The sequence below is a fragment of the Neopelma chrysocephalum genome, unplaced genomic scaffold (assembly GCF_003984885.1).
Source record: "Neopelma chrysocephalum unplaced genomic scaffold, ASM398488v2 Primary Assembly neopelma1_43, whole genome shotgun sequence".
NCBI lineage: Eukaryota > Metazoa > Chordata > Aves > Passeriformes > Pipridae > Neopelma > Neopelma chrysocephalum.
The window spans coordinates 7,646,044-7,668,787 of record NW_020897702.1 but is presented as its reverse complement, the minus strand read 5'-3'; the positions used below and the strand labels follow the sequence as shown (position 1 = coordinate 7,668,787).

Here is a 22,744-nt window from a genome sequence, read left to right as displayed (position 1 = left end):
TAGTGGCTGCCATGCAGATGCAGTTTACAAGTTATAGTGGCTGCCATCTAGGATGCTGATGACTATCTTTAAAACTGGAAACTTAAACTACTGGAGCAAGCGAGCAGAACATCAGCTCCCCTTCATAAGAACGGTGATTACTAAGATGCTCTTACATTGCAACCTGATTTCAAAATTCATTCAGGAAAACCTAAATGATGAAAGACTAGTAGTTAAAAAGTTCAGTATCAATATAAGTATCTTTAGTGCAATTGTGATCAAATTCAGGGGACCCGTCAATCTTAACTGGTTTTGCTCAATGTTGTCTTAAAAAGTTGCTAGAAAGGATTGCCAAGAAAACATGTAGCACCCTAGAAATAATTTATAAACATCAGGGATTTCAAAGTCAGGTCAGTTTTCACCTAAAAGTGGTAAGTCTAACAAAAGTAAAATGCAGTTCTCTTTTGCACTTTCATAAATACAGCTATTTCAGTTACACTGAATTTTTCTTTATACCCCAAACAATAGCCAGGACAATGCCCCAATCCTTCATTTTTCAGATAAGGACAGGCTGTGGTAGTAAATTCGGGATAATTCCAGGCTGCTAAACACAAGGCCTATGAAAAGCAGCCGTGCTGCTGAAGAAATCTGTGTTGTCACTCTTTGGTACAGGTTGAATCCTTTCTGTAGCTATGCAGCAAATCAAGTTGGGGACCATGACCTGACAAAAAAACACCCCCATGCCAGGTGGTTCCCTGCTCAGTATCATGCTCGTGGGAGGTGATAAGGCAGGGTGCTTTTTCAGCAGCAATGCCAACTTGAATCATTTCTCAAAACAAAACCTCGAGTTTTCTGGAGCATTCTGTGTGGTTTTCATGTACTTCCATTATGTGCAACAAATGCTTCCAATCTGGGTTGGACTGAGTTCAAATCTTGAAAGTCTGCAGAACGGTATGGTTCACAGAATCTCCCAGACAGGTGTCTCACTCTGGCTTGAGGTTTAAAAGACATTTTCAAAACAGAGATATGAAAAGCTTTCTTCCTTTAACTGTGTGGCCAAGGAACACACACAAAAACGTTCAGATCAGACAAAAGCTTCAGTCAGTTCATACAACTGCCATTGCACCATTAACTTCAATGGAATGGCAATGATGCATATAAGCACAGTGCAACCCATTAGGTTTACATAACCTGCATTTTAAATCCCCTATTCTACATTTATTTGAAAATTTGCCAGCTTGCCTCCGAACAAGTGAAGGCACCAAATCCAAAACAAAAACTAAATTACATCCTGACTTCACAGGACATACATGTTCATGCCAAGGTGCATTAAAACCCAGCAACATTCAACTCCTTAACTAGAGACTTAGGGTACTCACAATGTACTAGGAGTGAGCTTGAACTTCTATCTAGTGCAATAGATGAAGGCACTCTTGTAAAGGAGAAGGCTGTATCTCTTAACACTGATCACCTGCACTTCCTTAATTAGTAAAAACATTCATTTAAGAAAAGATGCACTTAAAACTAGTATTATTTGAGTAAACAATATTTAACAGTACTGTAACAGCACTGAAAAAAAGAAACCGTACAGAAGCCAATATGCCACAACAGACTATCTCTGAAGCAGCCGCAAACACCGGGTGAACTAGTATCTCAAGGTAGCACATAAAAATAACAATAGATGATTGCCAGAAAATTAAATGGGAGAAATTGCAGATGACCAAAGGGAGGCCTCCAACGTCACTGTGCCATGTCCTTCCTATTGCAGGCACTACATCCAAAGACACTTTAAAAATACTGAGTTCCAATTTGAAAGTAGATAGACCCCAGTCTCTCTTCTTTTGTTGCTCCGATGAGGTGGCCATTTCAGAATTCGTCTTTCCTGGTGGCAATTCACAATACAGACTTACTACAACTCTTCTGTTAGGATTGGTGGCAGCAGTGTCCAAGACCGCATTTAACAAAGCAACACTCATCCTGTAACACTTGTCCCATAACAGTACAGAACTCTTCAGAAGTGCTATGTTTTGATGCAATTCTCAAACTTGGGGATTTAAATAACCTGTCTCTTGCAATGGTCACTATACAGTTAATGCACACTTATGCTACTTCCCTTTTTTGAAGGTACAAGAATCTTACTAAAGATTACATAAATATACTGCAGATTACTGTGACACTGCAGGGAATACTGAGAATTAATACTATCTTGCCAGGGGAAATACCAACTAAAGGAAAAAGATATATCTGAGGATACAATGGATCGATTTACTCCATGCTTCGAGTATTAAATTTATGCCCATGGCTTCAGCACATGTACTGTCAAGATTTGGAAAGAGGACACCAAAAGGATGCCAAGCGGTCAATCAACACAGCAATTCTTACATTCTCATGCAATGTGCTACCTATTTAGAAACTACAGCCAAGTTAAGTTTCACTGCCCATGAGCTAACAATTAACAGTTTCTTTTAAACCAGTCTTCTTAAGGAATAGAGATTTACACCACAATACAATCAACATGGTGCTGTAAACCCCAACAGGTATTGAATCTTTGGCAGCTGAGACCCACATTTCTCAAGGATGATTGAGGACATTCCAACTTCTGTGAAAACAGGTTGTTACACAGAGCAGGAAGACCCAAGCTGGTGCTATAACTCTTACTGCAAAATGAAACATCCAATGGTAGAAAACAAAAAGATGGTATCAAATGGATCAGAAATTATGAAAATACTTGAAATAGACCCATTAAGAGCACTTGTGGTTCACACCAAAGGTCTGTCCAACCTCCAGAAATGGCCAGAATTTGTCTAACAACTGTAGTATCTAAAGTAGGCCAAGTAGCAGAAAACACTGTTAACCTTAAGAAGCAGTATGGTTTGCATTGCTATTTCTATTAACACTTCTTTAGTAGCATCTACAGACTAAATCAACTTCATTTATACAGATGTATAATAAAAAGCTAGAACTCCCAAGGCTCACCATCTTACTTGTATCTATTTAACTCCAACACTACAAACCTTAGCCTGGGATAAAGAGCTCATCAAGAACTATAGCCTTCACTTTAAACCGTAACAAGATCAGTATTTAGGACTACATCAGAGGTTTGTACAGAGCAAGACTAAAATTCAGAGGGAATCACCATTGCACAACACAAAAGCATTTCCCTTCTACTTAAGATTACATCCCAAATCCACTTCCAAAAACTTTTATAAGGTGCAATAATTTGACTACAGTGTCCACCTAGTAGGGACATGCACTAAATTCCTCTCTGAACCCCTACCAAATCACTTCAGGGACAAACAGAAGTGGGGTATTTACTTTTAATCCATGGCACCTTCCGTGTAGCCAATATAACTGGTATTCTGCTTTACAGATGTGAACTAAGGAATATCCAGTTTCAAATAAATTTACTTTTGCTGCCTGCAGTATAATGAACAGACTCAAAGAAAACAAAACCTCAGAGATATCACCTTCCTTCTGACTTCCACACTAGGAAAGCAAATAAAATCCCTCACAGTGTATTTGAAGGCAACATCAAGACTCCTGCAGTATGTATAACTCGGTAGCAATTTCAAACATTTTTATACAAAAGTTGATAAAACAGATCAAAATTTGGCTCTTGGAAGGTTTGTTGAGTTCTTAAAGACAGTCTGGCTATTAAAAGAGGTACTAAAATGATTTACTATATACACTGTCTTAAACCTCTATTAAATACAGAGCGTAATGGAATATTTCTACAATATTCATCTAGCCCATTTTTTGGACTGAGCATTTCTGTATCTTTTTCCTTCTCTCCCTCACTAAGACCCTTTCTCCTTCTGATTCCCATTTCCTCCTCTTCAGTCCAACTCCACCTTTCTCTGGACTAATAATCAGCACACATCACAAAAATGTCAAAATGGAAGCAGTGGAAGCACCTGCATAAAAAGGAGATGCCATTTCTTCTCTCGGCTATCAAACATTTTTTTTTCAGACTGAAGAGAATCTATTTTATGTTCTAGTATACGACCATGTTCTTTTATGGGGAGTTGGTTGAGCATGCATATTCCTAGATGACTGGACATTTGCCCCTTTCTCTTCTGAGGGAGAAAAGTAGGACAGACCAGATCTCTGCATAAAAATTAAAGAGAACTTAGACTTTTCACCATATGGTTCTACACTAAAGCAGCATATTACACATTTCCTCAACCCTGAACCAAACCAGACAGACCATCAATCTGTAACAGGGCTGCTCTGTTTGTTTTGTCTTTTATGTAAAATACTTTACACTTTATGAAGAGCAACAGCAACTTCTGTTAGCAAGCACGGTGGTGACCAAAAGCACTAATGGAAGAAAAAATAAATCAAGGACTAAATATAAGGTTTATAAAGTTTTACTTTTTTCTCTCCTCTCAAAGACTTTACTTCTCACGCAGTAGGAAGTGACCCAAGTCAACAGAAACAAAGGTCCTGACATAAAAAGGATATAATTTGGAGGAAGGAAGTTCCAGCTTAAGACCTGATTGGCTAGTGCAAGATAACGCTGAAACACTGAAGACATCTGAGCATTGAGGTTTTCACGTCTGCTGAATTCCTGAAGTACCTCTACCGTGAGCATGAAGATCTGCCGCAGATCGTCCTCCTACAGTCAGGACGAACACAATATATTGAGTATCTCAGTCATTAATTAAAATGCTGATTAAAAAGGAATACTTTTCTAAAGAGAAAATAATTTTCTGGTTTCACCCTATTTTTCATTACAATACAGAAAATATTCTGAAGTTGTCAGTGAAAATCCCCTCCTTTTGCCAAAATCAATTGATTACATTTGCAAAGACTATGAAAAAAATCTTCACATAAATGTCAGTTGTTAAAAGATTAAAAAACAGTATGTTTTTAAATAACTGGTGGAAAAGAGTTGGTCTTTGGCGTGAAAAAAAAGTTGGTAAGTTGTTCCACAACAGTCAGTTTAAAGCAATGGCTTCACAAAAACATTTCTGACTCGCCAAACAATACATCTGAGACAACCAGACTACACCATCTGCAATAATATTTTTAAATACATACATAGCTCTCCTTGGCTTTAAACCAAAGCTATATTTAAGACTATCATTGTTCCACAGAGTATTCGTTTTGTTTGCAATTGGTAGCCAAGGAATTAGAGAGCCCAACCGCATAAAGATCTGTAGCTCTACATTCACAAAATGGGCACAAAGGGATTGCACCTTCTTGATACAAGTTTTTTAAAAATACATTATCAATTTTCCTGAAGTAGCCAGTATCTGCATTTGTAGTATTTGTTCTAATAAATGCTTTTAAAGACACAGTGCACCTGAATGCACCTGGCACAGGAAAGTACTTCTGCTTCTCCATGTTTAAATTTTAGAAAGAGAGGTATCATATATCAATACAGAACTAGTTTACCTGAAATATACGTTTACAGTTACCATGGAACTCCATGCTTAGTCCAATGTTGCTGGTTTTACTTGAACTTGAGAACTCGCTCAACAACGCCGTTAGAATGGAACAGGCCAAAGTTTGCTATAAAAAAAATAAGGGGGAATAATATAACTAAAAGATGTCCAAGAATGTAATAGCACCTATAGTGTCCTTCAATTTTTTTATTAGCATTTTAATATGACTATTGGTTCTGTTCCTTCTAACACAAACGAAACAATTCAAAATTTCAGGAATATAGATCCTTGGATGAACCATCTCCAGAATCATCAGGGCTCCATCTTACACAAAAGAAACTCGAGTATTTGAGCAATATCAAAGCTGGCACCTGTGCAGTCTTCACTACAAAACAGAAACCAACTTATTGCAAACCATTTTCCAGCCTTGCCGTTTACTTTCTCTCCCTGTGCACAGGGCTTTACAGGTATTAGTTTCAGGGAAGATTCTTTCCATTTATTTCAATTGATCTAATAGTTCAGGTCACGTCACTTTGAAGTTGGTTTTGGCCCTTCTTTGCTTTTGTTACACTTACCACGTTGGTATTTGATCATGATTAAATTTATAGCACCAGAAGTGACAGAAGTTTGTCAAAAGCAACACTTGCAATAATACACCGTCTACATCTTTTCCCTCTCCCTCATCAAAAAAAATTGAGAGGAATCCACAGAAACCTCTGATTTTTGAAAGGTCTTTGATATTTCCCTCAAAAGCACAATATTCACAAGCCTCAGAAATAACCTTTACGACTACTCTTGTAAAACAATGTCTCTGAAGCAATATAAAAATCAGTGAGAAAAAGGCATGTTAATTTCACAGAGACAGATTCATGAAGGCTGAAGGTTTAAGTATCCTTTTCATTCTCAAAATTTAAGGTAAGGTAAATCAAATGCTTATCCTAAAACACAACTTAAAAGTCAACCTTCTTTATGAAACACATGGCTCCAGCCTTTGTTGCTGTTTTCTTAAATATAAAAAAAAGGCTTTTTTCCTGATGCCAAAGGCCAGTAACCATCATCACCGGTTTTAATATCTGTTAACCCATCTTTGCACACAAAAGGGAGTACGTATTGCTCACTGGAGATGCAAGTAGTACTTCAGAAGTGTGCCATACACGACTGTAACAAGCACAATAGAAAGTGTATACCAGTGAAATGAAAACATCTTTTTGTTAAAGAGATGTTCTTAACAAAAAACTTCACAATTACTGGCTATCCTCCCAGACTGTTTGGAGCCAAGGTGCTCGGGATGGACAGAAGGATAGGAATTGTTAAAGGGTCATGCATGCCAGCAAGTGTCCAGGGGTTAAACAGAAATATGCACACTACCTCTGAACACCCGAAAGATTAAAGTGGAGATGATACTATTTATGCAAGCTCATACAACAGCTGAGACCAGTGCCATCCACCCACCAACTGCAACATCTTTGTTCAGAAATGCCTCTGAAGTCAGTACCTTGACCCCCCCAGACAACTAGTTATCTTAGCCAGTATACACTAAATTAATGTTCTTACTTGCTAAATAAGTCCCAGACAGATCAAACATAGTGGCTTCACAATAATATATGAGGTTTCTCTTCTATGCAATAAAGCTGTATCAGTACAGGAGACAGCATATTGCTGATCAGTTGCTAAGTACAAGCTTTACATTTTAAAGAAATAACTGTTTATTTCAAGTGGACTATTTCTCATCTACAGTCACCTCTGTCAAATGACACATATGACAAAAGCAATGTTCAGCCAGTGAAAAACAGCATTACATTTTAAACTATTCTAGTAAAAGTTCAACTTTGTCAGTTCTATACTATAAGTATTTCTAATTAGCTGAAACATTTCAATATTTTATTTCCAAATTTCTGTGTAAGGTATTCACACAACAAATATTTTTTCTGTAGAGGAAATCCTGACTTGATCTAATAATAAAAAAAATGAAAATCAGTGTAGACTAGCATTGAGTTTTAAATCCAACATTAGAAGCTCCATATGAAAAGAATTAACCTGGGTTAAAAAATCCAATCAACCAACCAACCAAAAACCTAAAAACACTTGAAGTTTGACTTTGGAACAATGCTTCAGATAAAAATACATGTTTTTAAAGAAATAATGCAAAGCTGCCAGAGAACACTGTTCAATTTCATTATGTGCCAGGAGATTCAGAGGTCTTACAAGACTCTCTAAATAGTTTAAAATACAGGCTTTTATTTGATGCTTAAATTACTGACACACTCACATTTTTCAGCTCAAAGCATCCATGACATAAGGACATCATTAGTTGTACACTTTGATGCTCTAAAATATACCCTGATTAACAAGTGGTATCAGTGGCTCCAATAGTACAATGGCCTGGGTAAAGCTAAGCTGCTTCTGTGTTACCATGCAAAGATCTTCACACCAAGCCACCATCCAGACCACCACAGGACAAGCAGGGCAGCAAAGCAGACCACCTATCACTTGCAGCTGGTTGCCAATTATTGGAAAATAAATCAGTAACTTCGAATTACAGATAAGGAGTAAGAGGAAAACAATGTCTGTTCCCACCATGATTACAAACAGTTAATATTAGTTAAAATAAGAGATATTTTCTCCTTCCTTTTTCTCCAGTCTGTTTATATGTATATAATAATGTATCCTTTCTCTTTGGAGAGTAATCTGTTACTGCATGATACAAGTGTGTTTCAGTTTTTTTGTGCACTTTTCTCCTGATTCCAAGAAGAAATTTTATGGAAGGTAAAATTTTATGACTGATGGTAAAGACATCTCTTGGAAGGTGGAAAGAGCAATGGATGCAGCTAGGCTGACTGAATCTACTGAGAGCCCAATAAAGCAGCTTGAGCAGTGACCTGTCTCCCTAATTTCCATGAGAGCTATTTTAGGTAGTTCTGAGACATCACTACCTGCTTTGTGCATGACAGAAGTTAACTAAAGATTTATACAATTTATTCCCTTCAACATCCTAGTTCATGGCATACACCAGGGCACAATGCATCCCTCTGCTCTCTTCCCTCCTACTGAGGACCCAGCATACCATCTACTTCCTCAGCTTGGTATTTCAATACCTGGGCTGCAAATCCTGCCCCATTGCCCTACCATCCCAAGGGTGCTGTGTGCAATATGTGCACACTCATGCGATCCTGTCACCATCTGCACCTGCATTTACCCCTTGCATCCATGAGGAATTGTAAGAACTCCTGTATATCCACGTCACCAGAGCAGGAAGAGAAGATATTGGCCAGTAATTTAAAATTTACTGCAACAACAGGCTGAGACAAGATAGCTTGAGACTGGTTTCCTAGAAGGCAGGTGCCAGCCCCCATGAGTTCAGCTTTTAGACAAGACCTGAACAAGACAGATCACAGGACCTGTAACCAGTCCTTGCAATGTCAAGCATTTGCATAGAGCTATGCAAAACTACCACTGGCTTCCCAAGAGTGGCATATGGCTGCAGGAATATTAACTAACTACTGGCTTAAAGGAACATGTGCCCTGCCATCTATTAAACTCTCCTGAATACACAGTAATACTTCAGAAACTCTGGAATATAGCTTAAGTACACTTTACTAAAAATAAAATTTGGCTTTTCATAAAGTAACTTTACTCAAAGTTAACTACTTATATTTTGAATTATATTTTTTTAATTGACAGGTATGTTTGGTGTGAAGACACTGATGACATCAACACAAATACTATTAGAAGAAAGATTTTAAAAATCTGAAAAACAACATAATTTCAGAGAAACCAGTACTGGTGTTCTCTGTGAACTAAAATTACTTCCTCTTAAACATAAGAAAATTGAATGCAACTAATACATATCCAGTTCTAGGGTGGAGTGCTTTTTCTGTTGTTTTGTAGTGGGGTTTTGGGTTCTTTTATAAAGGTTTTTGCCACACCACAGAAGAGATCAACAATCCAAGTTAGTAATACCACACAGTAATAAGTAGAAAATGCACGTGACTCTGGGCATCATATTAAAAGCCATATCTGAATGTCTATTGTGCAGTAATGCCATTAACTTCATACCAGTAAGAGTACACCTCTGAACCCAGTTTGACTCACTCGCTAGCAATTTCACCAGTTCTGCCACAAGTACATACCCAAACAATAACCCCATCTAACAAAATAAAATCCTCCTCTTGTTGAGAGCGGATTGCCTCTGAGAATAGCTTGGCACTCACCCCAGTTAGCTTTATTACCAGGAATAAACTTTATGAAAGATCACTATACATAAAATAGACTCTCAGCTGCTCAAACAGAAGATCAATGGGACTTGTGATAAGAGATTAACTTGGCAATCAGACACCCAGTGGTAACATCGTTTTAGTGGTTTTCTTTTTAAATTCCTCTAATGAAACAGACACTACAGAAAGACTGTGCACCATTTTAACAGTAAACAACATTTATACATCATTCATAAAACTCAGATGCAAAAGGTAAATGCAATTTATTCCTCCAAATGGAATGCCCCCTATAAAAAAAGTTAAACCCATAATGTTTGAAGGGATTTCACACTTGTGCCTGTGCTGCCCATGGAATAAATGAACTGCTTCATTTGAGGGTAGTTAGGTTACAAAGCATCTGAAGGGGAGAAGAGTTCAAATACAGCTTAGGAAAAAATGGACATGTGGTACACCAGCTCTGAGGCAGAAAAGCCAACAAAGCCAAATGAACTACAACACCAAAACAGTTTCCTCTGCTCTAAAATTCAGAGCAGAGATACACTTAGGTTGTCAGAGGTTTGATTAAATAATTTATTTTACTGCAAAACCCAAGCTATCATGCAATGCCCTCTGCAAGTGTTATTTATACCTACAGAAAAAGTTGTAAGCATATTTAAAAGAATGAAGGTCTTGCCTTCACAGAAAAAAATCATAGTATCTACCCTGTGACATTAGATCACTGCCAGCCTGAATATGCATTTAGAGGACTTTTTGTCTCCACCTGTACAACGTAAACTCTGTTACTGAAATCAAAGAGAATTGGTTTTATATTTAATAATATCCCTAAAATATCTACATTTAACTTGCACAAGAGCAGGAAGAATTTAAAAAAAAAAATCGAAAAAAATCTATCAGATTTACTAGAATTTGCTGTGTTGCTCCTAGGTGGTGGAATTCTGTAATGAGAATGTGTCCAAAGCAATTTTACCAAATAAGTTGTTTAAAGCAAGGCTTTCTTTATAAAGGCAGTAATATACTTCCTTCCTAACTTCCTTGAATAAGCACAGCTGTATTTGCCAACATTTTCAGAGTTTCTCCAATGTAGGCTGCAACTGCAAATGGAAAGTTTAACAGGATGGCCACAGGGCCAAAAGAAATACCAGAAAAGACATATACGGAGTAACTGGGGCCACTCCAGCTTTTCACCTTCTGAGTATTGCAAAGTGAGTGGGGGACCCAGGAGCTGAAGTAGTGGTTCTTAACCAAAGAAAACCAGAATATATTCTGAAGAAAGGTAAGCAAGCACTAAATTTTATCTGTTTGTTCCTTCCCAAATGAGCCAACTGGTGGAAATAAACTGTAGAGGAGGGACAGGATGATAGGAATAGGACCCACAGCTGCAGTTCTGTGCTGTCAGCAGTAAGGGACTGGCTGGGCAGCACACTCCTTTCCTCTCATTCCCTCTCTGCCACTGTGCTAAGACAATTGACTAGTGTCAGGTTAACACACCACAGCTACAGCAGCACAACAGGTGAGACCTTTCTTCCCTTCCTTGAGGAGAACCAGACAAGTCAAGGGGAAGCCTCAAGGGTGAGCTGAGAAAGAGAAAATCAATTCCTCTGCAAATCACTGGGGGCCAGAGGAAGATGATCTTGTGGCATGTGAAGCATGCAGGCTTTGGCCAAAGAGAGAGGGGAAGTAGCAGCCTCTACTCATAACGGAAGAGGTTCAGACAGAGTTTGCTGGAGCATAGGTTGCAAAACATGCTTTTCTTTGTTTCCCTGGAGACAGGTGAAGCTGTGAAGCAGAAATCAGGAGGAGTAAAAACAAAAGTAATCTCATTAAAAAAGTGAAAGTCTGAGAATCGTTTATCTAGAGGTAACATATCCCTCTCCAGGTTTTTGTCTGAAAGGCACCAGTTGAATCTTCACTCCTACAATAGGCATGAACAAATATCAGACTTCCAATTAAATTCAAAATAACAAACAGTAAGACTAGCCATGCAGCTTGCCTTCAGTATCACCCAGCTTTAAATATACACCATCCTAACAAGTGCTCTTCGATGGGCAGGTGTCGTCCCTCCCCCCCTTTTTCCTAGTACTCATTCCTGGTCTTTCGTGCCCACCTCTGCTTGCCATACTGCCAGATATGCCAAATGAGTGCTCCACAGCAGATCTGCCCAGAGAAAAAAATAAGAGGTTGTGAGGGAGAAGGCTGGGTGTTTTTAAGCAGACTCCCACAAAGATCCAGTTTATTACTGAACACATGTATCTGAAGGGTGGTACCTCTGAGGAACTTACGACTAAGCAGCTCAGGTCAACAAACATCTTCCAGAGGCTTTTCCCCTCAAGTCTGTTTATTTGTGTCACCACAGTAAGAAAAGAAATACAGGTGTAACACATAGAAAGCCATAATGTCTTTCTATGTCACAGGTGAGGGACTGCACAGGCACACACCTCATGAGATGGCAAAACTGAGGAAATGAGGAGTCCTGGATGCCACACGTAAAACAGAGGATGCCCATCTCTCCACTGTAACACATTTTCTCGCTTCCCAACCCTGTCTTTGAAACTGTGGCTCTAGTGTAAATTGCAATACTGGGAGCCATTAATTTCTAATGTTAAAAGTTATTAAGCAACTAAGCTGGAGTCTTGCTGTATTGCATCTCTCCTAAAGCAGGCTCTCATTCAACAGAAAATCTGAAAACTGCAAAAGCCACCCCGGTTAATACAACTACAAAAAAAAATACTTAAGTTTTAAAGTTCTCTTACATTCCTACTACCAAGTTTTAACCTCATACTTGGAATAGTTTCTGGATCCCTGAAATTCCCAAACCAACCTTTAAACACACTAACTTAGGCCTTCATAGAGCACTTGTCAGCAGGAAGGAACAGCTTAAATATCCTGGTTTACCATCTGGTTTTTATACTCAACGTCTTGAGGCCAGCGAGGTTCATAGGACAAGGTAACAATTTTATTAGACCAGAAGATACAGCCGGGGGGGGGATAGTACATATGTTTTTGTTAAAATGTAAAAGTCAGGAGAGCCTCTCCAACTCCTACCCTACCACATGAGACAGCAACAGCTAGACAGGGTTCCAGAAGTAAAATTCCTTTTAAAGAATAGAAATAAGAACTGTAAATGCTAAATAAATATAACTAGTTATCCATGTAGCCATTCTAATGGATAGATTAATCTCAATGAAGATTAACACCTAGAGTTTTTCTTAGTAATATTTCTCACTGCTCATATGAAATCCATTCATAGCACATCCCCCAGAAGCTTTAGGTAACCTGAAGCATCTGGATCTTCTCTCTAGCCCAACTATCACATTGAGAAACAGAACAACAGATTTAAAAATTTTAAAAGAGAAGGGAATCCAGAGCTCTTCCAGTAAGTTTTGACAAGTCTCCATCCACATACAAAAAAAAAATGTAGGCTTCAGATATGGAGCTTTGTATTAGAATACATTCTACTGTATGCATTGTAGATATTAAAAAGCACAGCTTCTGTTGCTTCCCAGTCCCATGTCAGGTCTACAGCACCTGGACCCTCTGCATCTGCCTACACATTCTGGAAGAAATCGAGGTTTGACCAATATCCCAGTCCAGTTTTAAACAAAGTCCATCTGACTGTGTTCATATGCAGACAAGATCCTCCTCCTGGGAATCAGTCACCTTAGCTGCCAGGATTCCTGTCTTTCTGGCAGGGACGAAGGACAAATGAAATCCCTCTGCTATGCAAAAGCAGAATATTCTAACACAAAAAGAAAAGGTTAAGAAATTTGAGGCACTTATAGTTGAGAAGAACTTGGCCCACAAAATTCTCCAAAATTTTGAAATTAGTGATAGAAAACATGTATTTAGCATTTTAAGATTGGCTCATGATACTGTGTCTACTGCCAGAAGCCTGGTCCCCCAGAGTTGAAGATTTTTGAAAAGAGATCCTGAAATTGCTATTGGAGGGAGATTACACACTCTCCTTCATAAGCAGGAGGATGGCTTTTACCAGTGTTACAGGAGGAGCCAGGAGAAACAAAACCAAGAACTCCAAAGTTAATCCTTGTCCTCCCAGAGGACTACTACCTAAACTCAGTTCTAATAAATAAGAAGCCAGACTCAAAGTTCACTTTCCCTTCTCAGAAAAGGTTTCTTCCATGAGATTCATAAAGGACCAAATGGCAGAGAACCAGCAGCAGAAGCCAGTGCTCCAGGTTCAAAAGCTGGCTCTAACCATGCATCCTTCCCATCCCTGTAGTATAACCTTTCCTTAGAGCCCTGTTATTTCCCTCATATGTACGCTCTGTTCCACTATTAAAAGATTACTCAATACTAAAGTCATCTTTTTCATCTCCTGACCACTTTCTTCCTCTTGTCACTATTCCTCTCCTTATCTTCCTTCTAATTTCCCTTTCATCTTTTCATTCTCAACAGTTTATCCATCAGTCTTGCTCACACGTCAGTTCACCACAACATCCCTTTAAGTTCCATCCTCAAAATACATCCATCTCTACAAATATTTTTAACTAATATTAAAGTATTAAGCATATAAAATCCTGCAAAAGGACACATAGAACAGACAGCATATTCTACATTCACTGCCCTCCTTATTATTCCACCTATGTGTTCCTGACGAGATGTTGCTGTAGAGTCCGAAAGATTTCACGGACCAGGACTGTCTAATGATCACAAAGCTAGTACAGATGTCTGACAGAAACTGGGTGGAGGGCTGCAGGGAATGGAAAAGATTAAGTATCTACTTTATTCTTGCAAGGCGAAGAAGGGTCAAGAAGCTTCAGAGCCAACAGAGTGGAAAAAGTAAGCAGGAAGCAGGCAAGAGAACACTACTTTTTTAAAAAGGACTTCCTCTGACTTACAAACTGCTGTAGAAAGCCATTATCAGCAAGTAAGAGCTGCTGATAGCTCTCATTTGAGAGCTGTAAACATTTTTAAATACGAAGTGACCTGCTGCTGACTCCATCTGTTATTTCTCAGCTGCTGGAGTGAACCTCAGGCAGAAGGTCAGAGGAAACACGGAGCAGAAGTCTGGGAGGGTTACAAAAGGTGACCAAGAGAATGGACAAAGAATGTATAGTCACAAAGGTATCACAAACTTCTGAAACTTGAGTTTATATGGAGGTAAGAGTGCACATCACACTACAGGAAAGACATGTCAAAAAAATTGAATGACTCCTTCTATAGGGAGGCACGGAAGGCTGGAAAACATCTGCTGATCTCTCCCAACATCTACATCCCTAGCCTCCTCCCTAACTTGGATGAGGATCTGTTTTTATAAATAACTAATATAAACACATCTCCAGGAACACCTGTGACAGTTCATGGCACTGTCCTGACTGCAAATCTTGGATCTTGAGAGCAGCACCGCTTCCTCAGCTTCACACCATACCCTGAAGCACCCTCAGCTGGGACTCCACATGGCAGCAAGGCAACTGCACTACTACTGCAGGTCTCACACAGATGAGCACTGCTGGATGATACAGGGACACCAGTAAAGAAAAAAGTCACCTAGCCATATTTGAAAAGATACATGGATAATTCATTGTATGAATTATTTCATATAACCTTTCAAAGTTGTTATATATTTATGCAGGAGACATGCCCTGACCCCATTCAGAATGCAGTTGTGGCAGGTACTGTTCTAACACACCATTTTATTGCTGCTTATTATTGCATATGCCAGTCCTGGGCCACATGAAGCTGCGCCTGTACCAGAATCTCTCTTGCAGCAAAGTTTCAGAAGATTATAAGAACGTTTTTATGAATGAGAACTGGTTTATAATGTAAACCCTCGTATATATATGGGAGCATGTGCTTATAAACAGTTTGCCAAAAATTAACAACTGTATCTGGTGGCACACAGAAAAGATGTTCCAGCAGTATCACGTGTCATTTTTTGCTAGTAAGTCATATTAGTATACCAGAATAGAAGACATCATTATATACCCTAGACATTTTCAACACCATTCTTACAACTTGAGCACTAATACTTTGGAAAAACTATGGAGAAAGCAATACTTGTGAAGAGAGGTGGATAAAGGGAAACATAAAACTAAGCCCAACTTGGCAGTGAGATGAACTTGGGAGTGAAACACTGCCCCTTCCCCCAGCCAGAGCTCCTCTGTGATGTGCTGTTCTGCAGCATGCCTGGGATGATACACTTGGAGCAGGCAGCCTTAGCTTGCTGTATGCTGTGGTCAGTGCAGCGTGTCTGTACACCAGTGCATGCACAGAATACAACCACAGAAGTTGAACCGTGTGAGAGTTAGTTCAAAGAGGATTTCTCTGTCAACATCCAGGTTTCTATTTACTGCACTTTTCTATTTTTACTGAAAAATCCTATAAACTACATGAGCATACACAGTGTCGTGCATAAAACTTGAAAACCTCAACTGTAAAACTCCATTTCAATAACAGGACTATGTTTCCTGGAAAAAAGCATTAACTCAGTTGTGCTAAGCAAATACAGATTTCTATCCAAATTATGTACAACCATAAGGCTGAAATGGTCTTCTTAAGGTAAATAACTGAAATTAAGGTTTACAAGAATAAATGAAATTTCCATACCCAGGAGGGATAATACTTGTGCTCAGAGGCGATACACTATTTTTAGGACTATGAAGAGCTGCATTACTTCTAGCACACTTTGATTCAATTTTCAGAGTTAAACATTCGCTGGTCACATCTAGTACAACTGCTGCTCTGAATGCTCAGCAGTGTTATGAGCCAGTTCCCTCAAGATTTTTGTTTGAGAAAAGCTTCAGTTAAAGTTTCAGCATGAGATCTACATACTCTTTGATTTTCTTTTGGTAGGAGAAAAAAAATCACCTCTCTTTAATCTCTAGTTACATGCCTCTATTATGACCTATTCTAAACTTATCCCCTGGCATAGCAAACGGAATTTCACTAAATGCATAGATAGATATTGGACACCTTGTTTCCACTTTGAGCTCAGTACTGAAGGTAACGCTTACCCCCCCAGTAGTATGACATTGAATTGAGAATAAGTTTTGTATTTCCATCCCACATTTTACTTCCTCACACCCCTTTCTCTCCACCTACTAGCCTCCCAGAAGCAGCAGAGGCCTATGCCTCTTGCTCGATAGTCTATTCCAACAGCTGAGCCACAGGAAGAGTGCAGCACTGCACAGATGGAAGCAGAACAGTGTGCAGAGAACCTCCCAGCTAAAAGAAAATCCTTTTTAGATCTTACTATTTGATTAAAGAAAAACAGAGGAATAAAAAAAAAAACAAACAACCAAAAAACTCCAAATCCACACCAAAAAACCCAGCCAAAACAAACCACCAACCCACAACTATGGCATTTAAAGCAGCTATTCAGAAAAACTTATTCCCTAAAAAACATGGTCTAATTGTGAAGCAAAGAACTACACATACTAACCTTAATCTCAAAACATTAAAAAAAAAAATCTCCAACTTGGTAAATGATTGCTTAATAGCTATCAACTCAACTACTAATTGGATAAGAGAAGTGTAAAATATTTTATAGTCACTAAGTATATAACAACTTAAACTCTTGATACAGATTGCTTAAATTTTGAAGAAAAAAAATAAATACTTACCACAGTGGGGTTACCACTGCTGATCAACTGGCTGACTTCGTGAAAAATGCTTTTGCAGTCGATTGATTTGTCTAATGATCCCCGTTTCACTATCACCGCTACTGCTAATAAAATCTGCTCCCGAACGTACTTTTGAAGGCTGCAAACAACATTGTACAAACATATTTGCAGATAATTCTGGACATCAATGCTCAACAAACTTTAAACACATTTCTTTTTCAAATATTTTGTGTGAATTCATAAGGGAAAGCTGACAACTCTACAGAAGCTAACTGCTAAGAATGGAAGACAAATTATTGTTATAATGGTCTTCCACCACTACCTTGGGAAACACAAAAAGGATAACCCAGACTTTATGCAGGATCCTACAAGTTCAGAGGTATGTTTTCGATACTCACTTAGGCCTTTGTAAGACATAGGTTAGAAGGAATGTTCGCAGTGACTCGATGCTAGTTTTTTCCAAGAGAATCCATTCTCTTACAACTGCTTCCATTATCGCTGTAGCAGCTTGAAAAAGGACATAGTCTACTTTACTAGTTTCTGTGGGGAAAAACAAAGGTAACTTGAGTATTAGAAGACATGCATGTATTCAGCTTGAATGTATTTCCAACAAAAGAAAACTAATGGAATTTACTATTATTTATTAATAAATGGGATTTTGTTGCTATAAAAACCAAGGAGGAGAAATAATCAATAACCCAATTATTAAGTTGTCCAATATTATTCAAGCCAGTGACTTAAGAGAAAAGTTGTCTATGCTACGAGCCTGGTTCAAAGATCAGGAATAAGAATGCTAACACAACTGGGGAACAAAATAAACAAGATGACAGATTTAGTCCCAACATCTTAAATAATTAAAGTGACTAAGCTGACAAAGAGAAACAAGTCCGCTTACACTTAAAGATAATATTTGTGTTTAATTATCCAAGAAAAAATGTTACAGACTAGAATTTGAAGTTTTCTACATCATGTTAAAGCTTCCATATCCATCTTAGGGTAATCAAAACATAACTTCTGACCACAGTGTAGGAATCATTAGTCCTTATTATCTGCATATGGGATTACTAGGTATACAGATGCACTACAGAAAGTATAAAAATATGTTCTGGAGAAAGGTAACAGTTTGGTGACTACAAAGTACAATTTAAAGAGAAATGTCAGAATATGAATATAATTCCTATTATAATAGAAAGCTACAGAGACTTTGTTGTTGTTGTTGTTACTTTGCTTTTAAAAATTTTAACTTGGAAATAGCAGGTAGTATCTCAGAAGCCAGTTTCAAAACATTCTGAGCTCTGCAGAAAACACAAAAAGAACATTAAGAAAGGGTGTAGCCACAGGGTGAAATGGTGAAATAAAATTCCCAAACAAGAAGCAGAGTTTGAGCTATAGTGGGTGACCCACCAGGACTAGAAAAACTGAGTTTGTTTGAAAAAACATCAGTCATGAGAGGAAGGGTTTTAAACTACTACAAAACAAACTTTCTTCCCCCAATTACAAACATGCTAGTTTATAATATAAATTTCCATTATATGCAAGTTCTAATCCAAGATGGCAGCTAATTTGCTACAGTATTTTTATGTTATTTAATCAGGCTCCAAATCTAAACCTACACAGATAAACATGCTTAAATCAAAATAAACCACCTTAAAATCAACTTAGCTTAATTTGGAAAACTAAGTAACCACTTAAGTAAAAGATTAATGTGTATGTCTACGAGATACATAAAAACGAACTGAATTATTCCTGCATGGGAATTTTAATGCTGGCATTTGTCAACTTCCAGGTCTTTGGCTTTTCTAACTGTACAAAGCTCACACAAAACAGAGAATGCAAATAAAAAGGACAGAATTTCTCCTTTGTGTCAAGAACTGCAGATGCACAACTGGAATCATTAACAGCACAGATCTCCAGTCCCCAGCGTAAGCTTATAACTAGCCAGAGCACCGTTATCCTCTATGTGAAGTTACTAAAGAAAGGAAGGGCAGGCTTTGGCAGTACGTTGAACAGCTATAAGCTTACAGCAGAAGAACGTACAGTCTAGTGCTTCCTGGGTTCAAGTCCAGGTTTTTAAAGAAACGGCATAGTAGTGGTTGTTCCCCTTTTCCTTATGCTCATCATCTCCATTACTCTCCCTGTATCATTCACACACTTTCCACAAATGACATCAACATCCTTTTTATCTCTCTCTACATCCATTCCAGTTCCTGCCTTGACCATTTTTTTTCTGTTTCTTTTTAAAGCCATCTACTTTGTTCCTGTGGTTCCTGCCCATCCTGACCACCACATATTCCTTCACTACACTTCCTCTTTTATTCTTCGTCATGAACAGCTTGTCTCCATTCTCTAGTTCCCAATTTCATAATCCCTGCCTCTCCCTTCTCAACTCCCAAGTTGTGAAAATAAATAGCTTCAATTTTGCTGACCCATAAAGCAAAAAGTGTGACTGCAGTCTTCAGGACCAGATGAAGTACTCCTATAATATGTTAAAACCAGAAGAAACCCATTTGTAGAAAAACATTTTGGTTGGGAAGTGGGTGTAGGAAAAGAAGCACACCCTGCTCTATATATCACAGTATAATTTAAAAATACAGTAGTAGGCCTGCAATACTGACATCATAATATTAATGAATTGTAAGTTTCAATCCAGTAAATTTAGAAATAACTGTTAAAAAATACTGTGGAATGAATGAAGTATGAAAATAATAATATTTTAAACAGAATTCTAATATTTCTCTGCTCATTCTGGCAAATGCTTTGAAAGAAAAGTTGCTTTTTGTGGGTTTGGCATGTGTTCTTTTGCATAAACTTCTAGGTTTCCCTCATCAGGGCTCAGAGTCAGCTTTCATCAAAACCTCCCCATTGCCTGCACCCAACGCTCACATCTGGTCAGTACAATGGTGCTTGCTACATCATTACTGCTCCTGTAATTTTCAGATTATTTAGCTGCCCAACTCTAATAAGTCTCTATAGCACCTGTAAAAACAGATTTATTCTTAAAGACTTGTTAACACAACCACATTTACAGCATTTCCATTACAATCAAAGAAATTGCTATAAAGGGTGATATCTGCCTATCTCTTTCCTTTTCCACAGGTATAATCACACAAAATTTCAAGTCACCTGCTTTTACCAGGTGGACAGAAACTTTTCTATTTTTCTTTAACAAAACAGTTGGACATAAATCGAAAAAAAGGCAGCAATAGGCTTCACCTTTCATCAAAAACTACCCCTCATCAAAATCAAAACTGATGTTCATACTCCCAGCTGCAGAAGAACAGCACAGTTCCAATTATAAAAGCGTGTACATACCTAACTTCATTTATTAAAACTTACCCAAAATATGTTTGCAAACAGCAAATGGTGATTTTGATTTTCTAAATGATAAGAATATGTGCTCAGCATGTTGGCGTTGTTCATTATTGACCATGGAAGGTGGTGCCTGAAAAAAAAAAAAAAAAGGTTATTCAAGCACTGAAACCCCATCCTGATTGTAAATATAGTAAGAGCAATTGTCATGAACTTAGAAATGTTTGCCTTGTTAAACATCAAAACCAAGTATCTCCAGGCAAAACTACTTGCTCTTTCTCAGTCATAGCCTCTTCTTATATACCACTGTATATTACGTACATTACATGTACGTAAGTGTGAATATTGAGACATCAAGCAGAGAGTGAATAATTCTAAATATAGTGTTCCTAATGATGCTTCTGAAGAAAGCTAAAAGTCGATCTAAATTCAAGCCATTTTTCTACTCAAACCAAAAATATTACTGCACACCACTAAATGCTGCTGCACATGCTCAGTCTTGGAAGCAAAGCACTGTTTTTTCTTTAGTTCTACATTTGGTTTAAAATATTTAATTGTGTAATAAATTCAAGGGATTAAAAAATCACTACAAATACATTCAAAAATAAAGTATTGTCAGTAACACACTACCCTCTAGTGTTTAATGTTGAAGTTGACATCCTGAAGATTTGAGTGCAACTGAAGAGACAGGTGAGCCTATTTGGGGATGGCTATATTGGTTCCCCAGCTGCTGACACCCATCCCCTTATATCCTGGGCACCTTGGCTGCTCAGGTAATACCTGCTGCTCTGCTGCTGAAAGGCAGCTCCATGACAGTTTCTACCTGAAAATCAGCTCCAGGTAAAGCATAAAACTACACAATAACCTGGACCACTGCAAGGTGCCTACAGAGCACAGATGAGAGTTAATTGCCTGCACTGCAGTCTCACCTCATGAAGCAACTCCAGGAATTCCCCCACACTGTCCCACAAGTTAAAAACAACCCTGTAGAAACCATCAGCTGCTCACAACACCACACTGCTCTCCACTTCTGCCACCAGTATTCTCAGATTTCTGCTATTTGGGATTTATCTGAACGAGCACATGGCACAAGATGCTCTTGCAAGGGATTGATACCACAAACAGGGTAAGCAGAACTAAAGCACCTTTGATTGCACATGTAGAAAGATCACATCCAAACTGCAGAGCTGGGTCAAGGTGATAGCATAGGTTATCAAACTTCAGCTACCAATCTGAGGAGAACGTGGGTGCTACCTATCTTTTGGCTGTGATTTATACCCACTGCTTTGGGAATAAAAGCACAAAGACCTTAGCATACAGATCAAGGTTTTTAACTTAAGTGAAATATTTGCCAGTAAATAAAACATATCAAATCTGATTTAATTCTTTCATCCTTGATGGAACACAAGATGACAGAAGACTCACATAAGAGGAAATAACACCAGAGATAACAATTTAATAATCTGAGTAAATGAAGCAAGGAAAAGCAGGCTGCTGATCCTTTGATCAAGGGGGTCCTAATAAACACCTCCTTACATAGCAAATTTTTGACTCTCACAGCTTTTCCTGTGCAGATATGAAGAATGCCTGTGAGGGCAGAAAAATAAGTAGTGGAGGAACGCGGCTTATGCAGAATAAATGCTCTGTCCCTTCACAAACCTGTTCTGCTCTGCAGCCACTTTGAGGGCAGGACGTCCCTGGACAGTGATTTGAACCTGTGCAGGACAGCTCTTACCAGCTCTGGGAACAAGACCACGGTGTTTGTCCATGCCCCTTTCTGGGCAGAGAGCAGTTCAGTGTTAGGCTGTGCATGTGCATAGATGCAGTGTGCCTTCAGTTCATGTCCCTCTTCCACACCCTCGGAGCAGCGTCTCAGGGATTAAGTCAGCAGGCTGATATGCACACAGGAAAACTTTCAGATATTTGGGACATTACACACTCCTGTATGTCTGAGACAGAAGTAAGCTCCATGGCACAGTCCAAGTCTTTCCAAGACACTGAGCTGCAGTGAACTCCAATCCAATGCAGAAACCCATTTTTAATCAAACGTAAACTTGTAAAGAAGCAGCCTCATCAAATGGGATACGCAACATTTCTGTGATAAAGCCTCAAGTCTTCTGCATGCAGCCAGCCATCAGCAGGAGCTGCTCCCAACCACATGTGCCTTCTGCAGTCTGAAGGACAGTACTTCTCTGCATGGACCCTAGCTACATTCCCTGCAACAGAACCAGCAGTACCGAATGCCAGAAGAATATTTGGTGCAGGTTATCAA

General features: G+C 38.5%; 1 protein-coding gene across 2 annotated transcripts in view; it reads right to left on the bottom strand.

Moving 5' to 3' along the window:
- XPO4 (exportin 4) overlaps nt 1-22,744 on the bottom strand; it is a 74,717-nt gene that overhangs the window by 31,760 nt on the left and 20,213 nt on the right. For both annotated transcript variants that reach the window (XM_027677191.1, XM_027677192.1), the window contains exons 2-6: nt 20,500-20,605; nt 17,562-17,703; nt 17,164-17,302; nt 5,380-5,496; nt 4,444-4,597 (exon numbers count right to left, since the gene is read on the bottom strand). In XM_027677191.1, coding sequence (XP_027532992.1) covers nt 4,444-4,597; nt 5,380-5,496; nt 17,164-17,302; nt 17,562-17,703; nt 20,500-20,605 — 658 coding nt within the window. The remainder of the gene's footprint in view (nt 1-4,443; nt 4,598-5,379; nt 5,497-17,163; nt 17,303-17,561; nt 17,704-20,499; nt 20,606-22,744) is intronic.